The sequence below is a fragment of the Oncorhynchus tshawytscha genome, linkage group LG02 (assembly GCF_018296145.1).
Source record: "Oncorhynchus tshawytscha isolate Ot180627B linkage group LG02, Otsh_v2.0, whole genome shotgun sequence".
NCBI classification, from domain to species: domain Eukaryota; kingdom Metazoa; phylum Chordata; class Actinopteri; order Salmoniformes; family Salmonidae; genus Oncorhynchus; species Oncorhynchus tshawytscha.
Genome location: NC_056430.1, coordinates 68,076,815 through 68,093,847, shown reverse-complemented (window position 1 = coordinate 68,093,847; position 17,033 = coordinate 68,076,815). Strand labels below are relative to the sequence as shown.

Below are 17,033 nucleotides of genomic sequence, written 5' to 3'. Positions count from 1 at the left end.
TGCATGGCACTATACAGTGCATTTGGAAAGTATTCAGACCCTTTCCCCTTTTCCACATTTTGTCATGTTACAACGTTATTCTAAAATGGATACAAACATTTTTTTCCCCTCAATCAATCTACACACAATACCCCATATTGACAAAGCTGAAAAAACTATTTAAATCAATTTTAGAACAAGGCTGTAACGTAAAAAAATGTGGAAATAGTCAAGGAGCCTGAATACATTTTGAATGCGCTGTATTAGGAGTACATGGCTCCATATACGGCTTTGGTCTCAGCCACAAGAACTGAATTTATTCAAGTATGAGAAAATCAGTTTGAGCAAGTTATGACTAATTGACTTCGCCACTCAGTTGAACTTAAACATATTACACAGTCTAGTGTCGTTATGTCAACAATCAACCAACTTTGTGTGAAAGCTACTCGCTTTCAGGAAAGTTCAGGGCTACATTCAGGCCTACTTTTAGCTTAAATCCATAGACACCAGTCAAGTCTCTTAACTCGTCTAATCTCTCTCTCTTTGTCATATCTGAATATGAGTAATGAGTCAGACAATAGCCTCTCGCCATGGTTACGCCACTCAATCACCGGCAGAGGAAATAGTCCAACTGATGCTGCCTCACCCCTCACTCTCACTGTAACGGTTCTCTTGTGGTGAAGGAGAGTCGGACCAAAATGCAGCGTTGTGATGATTCATGTTCATTTAATAAAGGAAAACCTATACATGAAAAACTACCAAAATAATGAAAATGTGAAAACCGAAACAGTCCTATCTGGTGCAAACACAGAGACAGGAACAATCACCCACAAACACACAGTGAAACCCAGGCTACCTAAATATGGTTCCCAATCAGAGACAATGACTAACACCTGCCTCTGATTGAGAACCATATCAGGCCAGACATAGAAATAGACAAACTAGACATGAAACATAGAATGCCCACTCAGCTCACACCCTGACCAACCAAAACATAGAAATATACAAAGTAAACTATGGTCAGGGTGTGACACTCACCCTCCCCCTGACTCATAACAGCTCACCTTGTTTTGATGTCTGACAGAGGGCAAAACCGACAGAAGACAGGAAAGCCTCTGATTACAAAAGAGGCTGTGTGTGTGTGTGTGTGTGTTCTAGAAGTCCCTCAAATCTAGGACATGCAAATAATGAGGAGAAATAGCTCTAAGGGCCCACTGCAAGAGAAATGAAGGAAAGGGGAAAGACAGGAGTAGGGGAGAGGGAGTGAGGAAGGAATGGAGGGCAGTAGAGAGGTTGCCTGACGACTCAAACAGAATTATTCCGCTGCTCGTCTAAGACTGCCATCGTTGAAGCCATTTGCCGTGATGTCAAAATGAGGGGTGTTGTACATAACAATGTCATCAGTGATTGGATCTTTTCTAACCAATCAGGTTATCAAAGCCAGTATTCAAACCCACTGCTTTACCCACGTGTGTTCTGGCTCTGGCCCAACCCATAGGTTTCTGGGACCAATCAAAATGGTTAGTATTCAGTTGCATTCAAGAAATCATCGGGGGAGGGGCTCGTATTCAGACTTATTGCGGAGAATGAACTAACGCTCGTGGGCGTGTCGTAACATTTATCTGGAGCAAGGAGTCTGGGTAATCAGGTAAGTAGAGAGGGGGGGTAGGTAAGGAGAGAGTGAGCGATTGAGTTTAAAAGAAAGGAAGAGGGAAAGATTGAGAGAGAACGAGAGGGCGCACATATATTAAACCTGTGTGCTGTATACACAGTGTACAAAACATTATGAACACCTGCTCTTTCCATGACAGACTGACCAGGTGAAAGCTATGATCCCTTATTGATGTCACTTGTTAAATCCACTTCAATCAGAGTAGATGAAGCAGAGGAGACAGGTTAAAAAAGGATTTTAAGCTATGAGACAATTGAGACATGGATCTTGTATATTTGCCATTCAGAGGGTGAATGGGCAAGACAAAAGAGTTGTGCCCTTTTTTTAACCTTTATTTAACGAGGCAAGTCAGTTAAGAACAAATTCTTATTTTCAATGATGGCCTAGGAACAGTGGGTTAACTGGCTGTTCAGGGGCAGAACGACAGATTTGTACCTTGTCAGCTCAGGGATTTGAACTTGCAACCCTCCGGTTACTAGTCTAACACTCTAACCACTAGGCTACCCTGACACCCCTGGAACAGGGTTTGGTCATAGCTGCCAGGCGCACCGGTTTGTGTCAAGAACGGCAACGCCGCTGGGTTTTTCATGCTCAACAGTTTCCTGTGTGTAGCAAGAATGGTCCATCACTCAAAGGACATCCAGCCAACTTGACAACTGTGGGAAACATTGGCGTCAACATGGGCCGGCATCCCTGTGGAAGGGCTTTCGACACCTTGTAGAGTCCATGCCCTGACAAATTGAGGCTGTTCTGAGGACCAAAGTGGGAGGGGGCGGGGGTTTGCTTCCACTCAATATTAGGAAGATGTTCTTAATGTTTTGTACACTCAGTGTATATGCATGGCCAGGTGCATCTTATAACTACAGCCAAACACCTCCCAATGTACACTAAGTACCTCCTCAGGAAAAAGAAGAGAAACACTCATTATTTATCAGATGTAAAACATCTGGCCCAAATTGCTCTGGCTGCAAGCAAGTCATTTAATTAATGGTTTTGGTCATTCTCAAAATTGCTATAAATATATATCCTTTACATATTACCATCTCTCGCCTCTGTAGTTCATCGGTAATTACCATCATCAGACAGCGTCTCATATATTAGACTTTTTTTTATTTATTCTTAAATCATATGCACTTCATTCCCTTGGACTAGAATGTTGATGATTAATCGCCACTTTTTTTTTATACCTTTGATGCCTTGCCCGAAAATACTGCAGGGGATATCAAATCCCTGAGTCATGGAGAAAAGGAATTAGTCAAACCCTCGTCTAAGGGTATCTAATACACGTTTAACCTTTGTGAAGGTGCTTATGACTGTTTATCGGGGTTCACCTCTGTTGGTTTTGCTTTCCCCTAAAGTTATTGGAAGGGATGCCGGGCCTACATTTAACGGATGAGGAGCTTAAGGGACTTAGGGATTCGTCCTCTAAAGTCCCCAAACTGCACTGGAAAATCCTCATGTAGGGCCACCTGAGCCACATATACAGTAGGACTCTATGAAGAATGTGGAGTATGAGTGTATGGTACTATATATGGGGAATATTGAGTGTACGGTATGGCACTATATTTGGAGTATGGCTCCATATACAGCAATATGTAGTAGATTGAGAATATGGCCCTACAGTTGAAGTCGGAAGTTTACATACACCTTAGCCAAATACATTTAAACTGAGTTTCACAATTCCTGACATTTAAATCCTAGTAAAATTCCCCTTTGCCACAACTTTGGAAGTATAATTGGGGTCATTGTCCATTTGGAAGACCCATTTGCGACCAAGCTTTAACTTCCAGACTGATGTCTTGATATGTTGCTTCAATATATCCACTTACTTACCCTCCCTCATGATGCCATCTATTTTTGTCATCTATTTTGTGAAGTGCACCAGTCCCTCCTGCTGCAAAGCACCCCCACAACATGATACTGCCACCCCTGTGCTTCACGGTTGGGATGGTTTCTTCGACTTACAGGCATCCCCCTTCTTCCTCCAAACATAGCGATGGTCATTATGGCCAAACAGTTCTATTTTTGTTTCATCAGACCAGAGGACATTTCTCCAAAAAGTATGATTTTTGTCCCCATGTGCAGTTGCAAACCGTAGTCTGGCGGTTTTGGAGCAGTGGCTTCTTCCTTGCTGAGGGGCCTTTCAGGTCATGTCGATATAGGACTCGTTTTTACTGTGGATATAGATATTTCTGTACCAGTTTCCTCCAGCATCTTTACCAGGTCCTTTGCTGTTGTTCTGGGATTGATATGCACTTTTTGCACCAAAGTACGTTCATCTCTGGGAGACATAACGTGTCTCCTTCCTGAGAGGTATGGAGGCTGCGTGGTCCCATGGTGTTTATACTCACGTACTATTGTTTGTACAGATGAACGTGGTACCTTCAGGCGTTTGGAAATTGCTCCCAAGGACGAACCAGACTTATGGAGGTCTATAATTTCTTTGATTTCTTTTGATATTCCCATGAAGTCAAGCAAAGAGGCACTGAGTTTGAAGGTAGGCCTTGAAATACATCCACAGGTGATACTGACATCAAATGATGTCAATTAGCCTATCAGAAGCTTCTAAAGCCATGACATAATTTCCTTGAAATGTCCAAGCTGTTTAAAGGCACAGTCAACTTAGTGTATGTAAACTTCTGACCCACTGGAATTGTGATACAGTGAATTATAAGTGAAATAATCTGTCTGTAAACAATTGTTGGGAAAAGTACTTGTGTCTTGCACAAAGAAGATGTCCTAACCGACTTGTTAAAACTATAGTTTGTTAACAAGACATTTGTGGAATGGTTGAAAAACAAGTTTTAATGACTCCAACCTAAGTGTATGTAAACTTCTGATTTCAACTGTATGTATGGAGTATATGGCTCTAGTCTCAGCCACAGAAACGGCATTTATTTAAAAAAAGCAAATTGTTGAGTAAGTTATGAACATGATTTAATATATTGGAGTTTAGACGATCAACCTAAAAACCAACTCAGTTTCTAAATTGAGGGCTATCATAAGTTTAAATCCACTGGATATGCTAATCACGTCTCCTCCCCCACGGTAACACACCTCACTCAACTGCAGAGTAAATAGTCCCTAAATGATGACACCACATCAATCACCCCACCGCCTGACTCAGAAGAATGGTCATTTAATTACCATAGTGAATTATTATAATGTCTGTTTGTTTGTCAATTAATCCCATAAGGGATGGGTTACCAATTGTCGATTTGACACGAATAAAAACAGGGGAAAAAAATAACAGCTCGTCTTGTTTTGATGTCTGACAGAGGGCAAAACAGACGAAAGACAAAGCCTCTGATGACAAAAAGAGACTATAGCTAGCTACCAGATACAGTAGTTAAGTGGTCTCTGTGTGTGCGTGTGTCAGTCAGTTCTCTCTCCTCCCTCTCCTCTTACCTTCTGGTCATGGCTGTAGGCAAGGATCCAGTCCTCCTGCTCGGGGTGGAAGAGAAGGCTGAGGATGTAGAAGCTGAGGCGGTACTTCTGATAGGTGGCTCCTTCATCGGAGCTGATCAGCAGGCTGCTTTCCACCTCCGGGTCAGTCAGAAGCATGATCTGAATGAGAGCAGACAGAAATATAATCAGAGCTAGCCATGGGAGGGAGCTGGTCCTGGAAGACTGGGAAATATTATTGTTGGCTTGGGAGTGAGGCTTAGTTTGAATCAGTGTTGGATAAAGATAACTTATTTAAAATGGTATATATTTTGGTAATCCATGCTGTGAAGGCTCCTCAGAGGAGGAAGGGGAGGACCATCCTACTCAGTAAATATAATTTAAAATAGTGAAACATTAAAACAGTTATCCTTTTTAGAAAAAAATATATCAAATATATTCACGTCAACAAATCATTTATTAAAACATTTATTAAAATACTGTTTTGCAATGAAGGTTTACAGCATCCTCAACTGCAACCCTCTGTAGGGTAGCACCATGATAGACTCGGTGGACAGCTAGTTTCCGTCCTCCTCTGGGTACGACGACTTCCATAGACTTACACGTTAACTATGACAACCTCCGGAGGATGTCCGCCAACCTATCAGAGCTCTTGCAGCATGAACCGACATGGTGTCCACCCAATCAATCAAAAGATCAGAGAATGAATCTAGAATTGAAAGCATAAGCTACAGCTAGCACTGCAGTGCATAAAATGTGGTGAGTAGTTGACTCAAAGAAAAGGACAATAGTTGAACAGTTTAACAAATTCATTTCTTTAAAAATGAAGCAGCAAGAGAGGGAGAGAGCTACATTTTGTTGTATTTTTTTCACTTTCACTTAGCTAGCGAATGCAGCTAGCTAAACTCAGCAAAAAAAGAAAGTGTTACACCGAGGCCTGTACTCTGGAGCGGGATCGATTTGGAGGTGGAGGGTTTGTCATGGTCTGGAGCGGTGTGTCACAGCATCATCGGACTGAGCTTGTGGTCATTGCAGGCAATCTCAACACTGTGCGTTACAGAGAAGACATCCTCCTCCCTCATGTGGTACCCTTCCCACAGGCTCATCCTGACATGACCCTCCAGCATGACAATGCCACCAGCCATACTGCTTGTTCTGTGCGTGATTTCCTGCAAGACAGGAATGTCAGTGTTCTGCCATGGCCAGCGAAGAGCCGGGATCTCAATCCCATTGAGCATGTCTGGGACCTGTTGGATCAGAGGGTGAGGGCAAGGGCCATTCCCCACAGAAATGTCCAGAAACTTGCAGGTGCCTTGGTGGAAGAGTGGGGTAACATCTCACAGCAAGAACTGCCAAATCTGGTGCAGTCCATGAGGAGGAGATGCACTGCAGTACTTAATGCAGCTGGTGGCCACACCAGATACTGACTGTTACTTTTGATTTTGACCCCCACTTTGTTCAGGGACACATTCCATTTCTGTTAGTCACATGTCTGTGGAACTTGTTCAGTTTATATGTCTCTGTTGTTGAATCTTGTGTTGTTCATACAAATATTTCCACGTTAAGTTTACTGAAAATAAACGCAGTTGACAGTGAGAGGACGTTTCTTTTTTTGTTGAGTTTAGTTTAGTCTACTAAAACACCTGGCTCAAACAGAGAGGGATAGTATGTTAGCTAGCTGGCTATGGCTATCCAACACTGGAACTCTTCCAAGTCAAGGTAAGCTTTGGTTTTATTAATGTTGTAACGTTTTCTTCTGTGGACGAAGGATCGGACCAAAGCGCAGCGTGGTTAGAGTTCAACATGTTTAATAAAGACCATAAACGTGAACACTACGAAATACCAAAACAACAAATGTGAAAAACCGAAACAGTCCTATCTGGTGCATAGACACAAAGACAACAACACACAAAACCCAACACAAAACAGGCTACTTAAATATGGTTCCCAATCAGAGACAATGACTAACACCTGCCTCTGATTGAGAACCATATCAGGCCAAACATAGAAAAGGGAAAACTAGACACAACATAGAATGCCCACTCAGCTCACGTCCTGACCAACACTAAAACAAAGAAAACACAAAAGAACTATGGTCAGAACGTGACAGTACCACAACCCACCCCCCCCAAGGTGCGGACTCCGACGGCAAAACCTGAACCTATAGGGGAGGGTCTGGGTGGGCATCTGTCCATGGTGGCGGCTCTGGCGCAGGACGTGGACCCCACCATAGTCTTTGTCCACTTTAGTCTCCTCCTAGGAACGCCGACCTAGGATTGGCAACCCTACTAAAGGGCCCCACTGGACTAAACAAACTCCTCCGGACCGAGGGGCAGCTCCGGACCGAGGGGCAGCTCAGGACCGAGGGGCAGCTCAGGACCGAGGGGCAGCTCAGGACCGAGGGGCAGCTCAGGACCGAGGGGCAGCTCAGGCTGACTGGCGTCTCTGGCGAATCCTGGCTAAATGGTGGATCCTGGCGGACCCTGGCAGACTGGCGGCTCTGGCGGACCCTGGCAGACTGGCGGCTCTGGCAGACTGGCGGCTCTGGCGGACCCTGGCAGACTGGCGGCTCTGGCGGACCCTGGCAGACTGGCGGCTCTGGCGGACCCTGGCAGACTGGCGGCTCTGGCGGACCCTGGCAGACTGGCGGCTCTGGCGGACCCTGGCAGACTGGCGGCTCTGGCGGACCCTGGCAGACTGGCGGCTCTGGCGGACCCTGGCAGACTGGCGGCCCCTGGCTCTGGCGGACCCTGGCAGACTGGCGGACCCTGGCAGACTGGCGGACCCTGGCAGACCCTGGCAGACTGGCGGACCCTGGCAGACTGGCGGACCCTGGCGGACCCTGGCAGACTGGCGGCTCTGGCGGACCCTGGCAGACTGGCGGCTCTGGCGGACCCTGGCAGACTGGCGGCTCTGGCGGACCCTGGAAGACTGGCGGCTCTGGCGGACCCTGGCAGACTGGCGGACCCTGGCGGACCCTGGCGGCTCTGGCGGACCCTGGCGGCTCTGGCGGACCCTGGCGGCTCTGGCGGACCCTGGCGGCTCTGGCGGATCCTGGCGGATCCTGGCGGCTCTGGCGGATCCTGGCGGATCCTGGCGGCTCTGGCGGCTCTGGCGGATCCTGGCGGCTCTGGCGGATCCTGGCGGTTCTTGGCAGACTGGCGGCTCTGGCGGATCCTGGCAGACTGGCGGCTCTGGCGGATCCTGGCAGACTGGCGGATCCTGGCAGACTGGTGGATCCTGGCAGGTCCTGGCGGCCCTGGCGGATCCTGGCAGACTGGCGGCCCTGGCGGATCCTGGCTGACAGGCGGCCCTGGCGGATCCTGGCAGACTGGCGGATCCTGGCAGACTGGCGGCCCTAGCAGGTCCTGGCGGCCCTGGCGGATCCTGGCAGACTGGCGGCTCTAGCAGGTCCTGGCGGATCCTGGCAGACTGGCGGATCCTGGCGGCCCTGGCGCAGACTGGCGGCCCTGGCGGATCCTGGCGGCCCTGGCGGATCCTGGCAGACTGGCGGCTCCTGGCAGACTGGCGGCACTGGCGGATCCTGGCAGATCCTGGCAGACTGGCGGATCCTGGCGGATACTGGCGGACCCTGGCAGACTGGCGGACCCTGGCAGACTGGCGGACCCTGGCAGACTGGCATCTCCTGGCAGACTGGCGTCTCCTGGCGGATCCTGGCGGCTCTGGCGGATCCTGGCGGCTCTGGCGGATCCTGGCGGATCCTGGCGGATCCTGGCGGACCCCTGGCGGACTGGCGGCTCTGGCGGATCCTGACGGATCCTGGCGGCTCTGGCGGATCCTGGCGGCTCTGGCGGCTCTGGCGGATCCTGGCGGATCCTGGCAGACTGGCGGATCCTGGCAGACTGGCGGATCCTGGCGGATCCTGGCGGATCCTGGCAGACTGGCGGATCCTGGCGGATCCTGGCGGATCCTGGCAGACTGGCGGATCCTGGAGAGGGATACTCTAGCAGCTCTGGAGAGCAGGGAGGCTCTGGCAGCTGGACAGACGAGGCGCACTGTAGGCCTGGTGCGTGGGGCCGGCACTGGTGGTACTGGGCCGAGGACACGCACCTCAGGGCGAGTGCGGGGAGGAGGAACAGGGAGTACTGGGCTCTGGACACGCACAGGAAGCCTGGTGCGGGGGGCTGCCATCGGAGGGCTGGTGCGTGTGGGTGGCACTGGATAGACCGGACCGTGCAGGCGCAATGGAGCTCTTGAGCACTGAGCCTAACCAACCTTACCTGGTTGAATGCTCCCCGTAGCCCGACTAGTGCGGCGAGGTGGTATAGGCCGCACTGGGCTGTGCTGGCGAACCGGGGACACCATGCGTAAGGCTTGTGCCATGTACGCCGGCCCAAGGAGACGCACTGGAGACCAGATGCGTAGAGCCGGCTTCATGGCACCTGGCTCGATGCCCACTCTAGCCCGGCCGATACGAGGAGCTGGAATGTACCGCACCGGGCTATGCAGACACTGTGTTATGCTGTGGAGCGCATGGTGTCCCCGGTGCGGGGACACCGTGCGCTCCACAGCATAACACGGTGTCTGCCCGGTCTCTCTCACTCTCCGGTAAGCACAGGAAGTTGACGCAGGTCTCCTACCTGGCTTCGCCACACTCGCTGTGTGCCCCCCCAATAAATTTTGGGGGCTGCCTCTCGGGCTTACTACCGCGCCGCCTGACAATCCTGACATCGCTGCTGCTGCCCATTACCACGCCGCTTGGTCCTTTTGTGGTGGGTGGTTCTCTAACGGTTTTCTTCTGTGGACGAAGGATCGGTCCAAAGCGCAGCGTGGTTAGAGTTCAACATGTTTAATAAAGACCATAAACGTCAACACTACGAAATACCAAAACAACACATGTGAAAAACCCAAACAGTCCTATCTGGTGCATAGACACAAAGACAACAACCCACAAAACCCAACACAAAACAGGCTACCTAAATATGGTTCCCAATCAGAGACAATGACTAACACCTGCCTCTGATTGAGAACCATATCAGGCCAAACATAGAAATGGGAAAACTAGACACACAACATAGAATGCTCACTCAGCTCACGTCCTGACCAACACTAAGACAAAGAAAACACAAAAGAACCATGGTCAGAACGTGACAAATCTATTGCTACCAGGACCCATCAGTGTAACTGCTAAACTGCTTGCTGCCTGTACTGCATGATTGTAGCAGGTTTACTAACGTGTTAGTTCTAGTAACCATGTTGACTATGACCTTATCTAATATGGTGACAATGATGTAGGCTGTGTGTTGCAGTTAGCGGTTATGATGATATGAAGGTTTGGCTTGGAAAGTTTTTTTCGCCTGGTCACAGACAGCTGATGTGTCTGCCAATTATGTTGAAAAACATGTCTTAAACAGAAGCAAATGTAATGAAACCGGGATAAACATACCTGAATATGTCCAATAAAAACTCGTTTGAAACTGTTGGACTAATGATTACACCCTAGATCAGCTCGATGCAGCCAAGAGTGTGCAAAGTATTGAATGTGTCACTGTCTATCACCTTGATTACTCAAATGTCTCTCTCGACCTTTGCAACCAAGTTGTAAACTTTTCATAGGTTAGATTGTAGCAACCTCATGACGGGAATAGGGAAAATTCTAGTATCATTTAGTAACTTAAACCTACATTGAGCTGGTAACAGAAATAAAGCCATGCTCATCCTCCCTCATCTTAAATGTCACCAACCGCCACTGAATCCATGTGATGGGCAGCTTGATAGTTTGAAGTTGACTGAAAAAAAATAGATCTTATTATTAGATTATATGATTGGATTATAAAGTCTACATTTAATAACAGATATAAATGTCAGTAATTTGTGGTTCTAAATTGGCGTCTTTAGACACACTGTCATCGCCTGCTTGTTAGATATCTCATTTGTAAACCTGTGTTCCGCTTTGCTAGATCCTAATTATTGTTGTACAGACAGTCTTTTAACACACCCTTTGCCTATCTTGTAGCGAGTGTGTATGGGTAACGCATTCAGATTTCTCTCCTGCTGTCTGTTCAGTCAGGCTTTGAAAGCTCTAATTTCCCACAAGCTTTGTTCTTTTCTTGGAGGTTCACAAATTTTTTTTCCTGTGATTGTACCAAGTGAGAAAAAAAAACATATATCAAAAGATATAATCAGCAGCAAATGTAATTGAATCAGTCATCCTGAACGCTTACATAACACCTTATCAGTAGCACAGTGGGAAGGAAGTAGTGTGTGTGTGTGTGTGTGTGTGTGTGTGAGAGTATGTGTGTGAGTGTGTGCGTGCGCGAGTGTGCGTGCGTGTTTCTCGAGTCACTATGTTAATAAAACCGTGAACTGATTGGCACTTATTATCCCAACTCATCCATCCCAGTAGTGCCCACAATTTCAGTGTCAGACAACGACTCTATAAACCTCCACAGTTTCAGTGCCGAGACCTTGTGGAACCGTCAAACCGTCGAAGTCTGGGAGTCTAGGAGTCTACTCACACCACCATATTTCTTTAGTTCACCAACCCCAGCAAAACCACTGTTCACATTATGCTAGCAAATTGTCATTAATGACATTAGTCGTGCAGAGATCACACCGCTATGGAACCATGCTGACTGGGTTATAGAGGATAGCCTTTTTTCTAACAGAGTAGGGAGACACAACCTTCAACGAACAACCCAAGGTGATTTGAACAGGTTTCCCCATTTGACAAATCTCCTAAGTTTCCCTGATTACCATCAATAGGGGTGGATTTGGGAATGGGGCATGAGATAAAACGTCTAACACACTTCCAGCAGGCACCATTGGCTATATAACATAGCAAGCTTGAGCAGGCGCGGCCGAGACTCTAAGTCATTTGTCAAACTATGCATGGTAATGGTAGCTATAGTGGGCCGACCCCAAACACAAGTTCATCAATCACAGTGAGCTAGCGTAGCACCATACGTGATCCACATGCTGACCAATCCAATCAAATATCAAAATGCAGCACCCAACACAGTTTATTTTTACATTCCATACACAATTAACACTTTGTAAGAGACAGTGTTTTAACTCTGGGCACTAATTCAACTTTGTCTGCTCCTAGAAATATGGAAAGACCCTATTGCGATACAGCCTATTCTAGCCTAGCTTATGTAGGCTAATGCTGCTATTGTGAAGGGGGGATTATAAGCGGTTTCATGAATTCGGGAACACTCACATGATGACTTATTTCAATCATTTGTTGCTAGAATATGGAAATCGATATATCCTAGTGCGACGTGGAAATGGGTTAGGAAGATTCTGGTGAGCTTCTCGGGGATGTGGTCGTGTATCCGATTAGTTCCACTTATAACCTTCAGATGAGAGAGAAATGAGGGGAAGAGTTGGACAGATGTGGCAGCGAGGGAATGAATCCTGTAGGAGTTGTGTTGAATGAATACTATATTCTGCTTCATAAGATGACATTCACCATGAGCGGAAAACAGGGCAATGACCATTGCCAAGCATTCAGCTGTTACACTTTTATCTAAAAACTCATCTTCACTTAACATGGATAATATACGCTTAGCTTCAAGCCTTTAGACTTATGTTATGACAGAGCTTCACCTGTTTGGTGAAGAGCTTCCGACTGTTTGTTTGGACATAGCTGTGTCTTTAGATACGCCATCTTGGAGCTTCACCTTGTAATTTAACAGATTCATATTGAAAACTACATGGAAAGCTCAACATCCTCATCACACAACATGACATTACGGTGTCATGTTTAGACAGGAAATGACAGACGGAACATGTTGACTCAATCAACGTTTCCAAGGGTAATTTCAAGAAAGCATCTCACACTGGTCAAAACAACTCTGAGAATGCATATCCAAATGTTGCGTAACGTTATGCTGCCAAATTAAATCCTTCACTTTTTGCTTTACCGGAGTTTAATGAATAAAAGGAGAAAAACTAAAGGAATCATGCTGACTCTGAAACTTTCTCTAGAGTTCCATGCTCTGTAATCCACACAAAACGCTGGCATTTTGTTCATTTCTACACTTCACACTTTCCCCTGATGGAGCACGGGGAAAAGAGAGGGCATGCCTGGAATTGCTACCATTGTATGTTGTGTGTGTGTGTGTGTGTGTGTGTGTGTGTGTGTGCACGCTCCAGTGTGTATACGTATGTGTGTGTGCATGTATTTAGTTTATGAGGCCAAAGAGGTTCAAAATGACCAAAGGATAATGAAGCAGCCACCAACTGCAAGACATTTAAGAAGTGTGCGATGAATAACACAGTGAGTTAATAGCCGTGCAGCAGTAAATACTCAGTGATAGAATATTAATGAAATTAGGCCCATATTTTCCATTTCACCCCAGTCACAGTAATTGGATTGTGAAGCCTCTCTAAATCCAAGCGTAACACAGTTGGTGCCCAAGCGACAAATATACTCTGTCTGCACTATAGGAAGTTCAAATGGCAAGATTTCAAGGAAATTCATGGAGGAGTAGAGGGAAAGTAGAACTCACTAACAGTGTAGCTCATAACAACAGACCCCCACTTTTAGGCTGACATGTTGCTACTAGTTTGACTACCCAGACATGATGATGAGAGTTTGAATGGGCAACCTGGCAGACGTTACTTCCTGTAAACCAGCAGCAGGTCCGTTTGTTGTTGAATGGAAAACAATAGGAGTTGCTTGTTCGCTCATGTCATCCCATGGACTGTCGGTGACCAGTAAGTGAACTCCTCAGACAAAAAGGTCAGTCTTGACTCTCTTTTTAGCCTTGTAGAGACATCTGAAGAGCAGCAGAGTAGTGTAGAAGCCATGAATCAGCCACCATCTAGTGGCCCAAGTCAAAATTACACAACACCCAACTAGACCAAGGGACTTCAACCCCCCCCTCCCTCCCAGGCAAACCAGCGACCCAGGAACCACCATCATACGTTAGCAAAAACATTTATTTCACGTCTCGTCTTATCAGGTGAATGATAATGGCAAGGAGAAGCAATTAACATTTTAGAATTCTTATATTTGGTATAGTTTTTCTATATTTTGACTTCCCCACATTACACTTGGAAGAGGAAGTTTAACGCCAAAGACATTTTGGCTAAGAGCACTGGTGTTGCGCAGTTTCTCTGGTCCCCAGCAAAGTCTACTACGTCAGCCCCTCAGTATAGACTTCCGATCGCTGTCCGTGGTTCTAAAATTGCTACGTCTGTGTGTCTGCCTAGCGATAGGCTATCAGATTGGTGCTAGTGCTTGTAGTAGCCTATAGCTTTGCTTTACTGGATACATGTTTTTTGGGGGGGGGTCGTCCTTTTCTCATGTTAAGCCTAATATTTATGTTTCACTAAGCTATAGGCCTACAGTGTTGCAATGCTGCTATTTAGAATGCTGACTGGTTGCAATTATGCATTTACTTGCTCAGTAATTAAAGTAGGACATTCAAACATTGCAGTTTGTAAAATGCATGTTCTATGCAACAACATACTAATCAGTAACCAATTTATGTTTTTAATAGGATACAACTGTACTGTAGACCTATAGCCTACCTTGGCCGTCCACACGCTCTCGCGCAGCTTGGGTAGAACACGTTCGTGCTGCGTAAAACCAGTCTATTAATGCCAATGATCAAAACAATAGCTTACTAGGGATTGTTTCATTATGCAGACAATGCAGTCTGGCCTACTAGCCTATCTATAGCTATATACATTATTTTGCATGGTAGCCTATTTATATTACACACTGGAACTCGGACTCCACCCTGTGGGCTACCCGTCTCATCACTCGTAGGCTTACCAATGTTCACAGTAGGGGGGGTCCCAGGCAGTATCTGTCAGGTTGGTTTCCTGGGAGAGGAGGAGGCTCGATACTCTCACTAGAGGAACGGTCACTATTCGCAAGAAGTGGGGTAGCAAGGCCACTCTCATAGCAGGGCCCGGGCAGTGAGGTCTCAGTCTGGCCTGGCAGGCTGCTGCATAACATACTAGCTTCCACCTGGTGTTTCGTTTCACTGCGTTTTTGTGCACCTTTTAGTCTTGCCTTTTGTTCATCCATCTTGAACAATGCACTCACTCTCCATCCGAGTCCGACCTGATTCACCTAACTTTTTTGAACTATTGATAGCCAATTAGGTGAGGAGTCAGAGGCGGGCTGCCGCCGACGCTGCTGAGAAATAGGCTAATTAGACACATGACAACTATATTGTCTGACTAACCTACTGCCGTGTAGATTAGACAAACACTTCGCTTGCTAGATGTGGACATTTAAAAAAATGAGGGTTACTGTCAAAATTATTTATTAAAAACATTACATTTAGGCGTAGGTGTGAGTTGACGAGCTCATCAGCCCCCAGAGCTTGTGCCCCCCAACGTGGGTTTCCGCTAAGAGCAGCTGTTCAGCTGGTTAAATAAAGTTTAGCCATGTGTTGGCAAAACTGTATGTCCGAGTTAAGAAAGCTTACCAGCAGCCAGTGGCACTTGCTGCACTGGCTTTTTCAAAGCCTATGTCAGATACTCCAGTGAGTGTAATTAGCTCCAATGAGTGTAACTTGCTCAATATGAGGAGTTGAAAAATAAAGTTGTTGCTAGCGATATTCATAAAATAAAACATCTCTATTTTTCGAAGACCCCCTGCAGTACCTCCACAGACCCCCCAGAGTTTTAAAATAACAACTACCTCTGTTTTAAACTTAACAATTTGGCCACTGGACAGAGTTCTGCATCAGCTGGTCAGACAGTCCAATTTATATTTTTGTTAGGGCGATTCCAAAATGTGTACAAAAACAGAAGAAACCTCCCCAGCAAATAAGTTAGAGTTTGATGGATAGGAGGTTTATGGGTTTTTCCATGGGGAAAATCATGAATTGAAACCATCCAACTTGGCAGGAGAAAAGGCAGCAAGATCATATTGCGTAAATCTTATAAGACATACTGCTCTTGAACTACAGTAAATCAGAATGTACATCTATCTACTGTGAGTGAAATGTTCCAATATTCACATGGACATTCTATATTAATGACTTAAGAATGTATCTTAATAATGCTATTACAACTGAGTTAATTGTCCACAGTGCATTTTAATTACTGACAGAATTGCTTCATTTCCTTTGTATGCCTATCTGGGATTAATAAAAATGGCCTCTTTCCTTTGTAAAAAATCTCAGTCTAACACACTCACTAAGACCTAGGAAAGATAATACATTGTTAATGAAAAGCCTTGCAATGCCTTGGAGAGATCATTTCTGCCTAATGGACTTCACTCATCTTCATCTGCTAATACAACGTACTGTACTTGCGCTTAAAGATCTACCTAAGGCGCTATTTAGCGGTTGCTGCTTTGAACCCAGGGCATAACCTACTTATGGAGAACATGTCAGCAATAGAAAGCGATTGAATGGGTTTAACTACAGGGCTATGTTCATTTAGGGCAGGTTTTAAAATGTTTTACAAAGGAAAACTAAAATGAGCATTTCTTAGTGGACAGGTCCAGGTAGTCTCTTCCTCGGTTTCAGTCTGCTTTTGTCCATTTGAACACAATCCAGGTCTTGCTTTGGATGGGAGACCGAGTAGATGCCTAATTGAGCCTACGGGCAAGAAGGGCAATCAAGCCGGGACAAGGTCTGGCATGGGAAAAGAAGTGAAGTCTTCATAAGAGGGTAATAAAAATGTCAGCCGGGAGACTTGGGATGCTCGGGCAAAGGTCTCACCAAAGTGAAATAGGGGCCAAGTGGGAGGAAGAGAAAGAGGGACATTGAACAAGTGAGAACACACTGCGGCAAATGGTGCATGGATCATCTTTTTGGATATCTATTCAGACAGAGACCGTATCATTATTACCTCGTCATTAGTTCACCTCTTCATTTCACCCGTATTTGATCACTCCCTTATAACTTTGTCTTGTCTTTTGCATGCACTATTACAGCGCTCTATTCTGGACTACATAATGAGGTCTTCTCTTTCTTTCCCTCCCCTGATGGAGTCCACCAACCAACCAGGAGCTGCAACACTTTGAACTCTCCTTATT

At 46.1% G+C, this 17,033-nt stretch overlaps 1 protein-coding gene across 3 annotated transcripts in view; it reads right to left on the bottom strand.

The window, feature by feature from the left end:
• The window catches only part of LOC112222272 (VPS10 domain-containing receptor SorCS1), a 163,617-nt gene that overhangs the window by 60,286 nt on the left and 86,298 nt on the right, over positions 1–17,033 (bottom strand). For all 3 annotated transcript variants that reach the window (XR_006079620.1, XM_042303617.1, XM_042303615.1), the window contains exon 4: positions 5,060–5,218. Coding sequence is in view for 2 of the 3 variants with exons in the window: in XM_042303617.1 (XP_042159551.1) it covers positions 5,060–5,218 (159 nt within the window). In the remaining variant the exon portion in view is untranslated. The remainder of the gene's footprint in view (positions 1–5,059; positions 5,219–17,033) is intronic.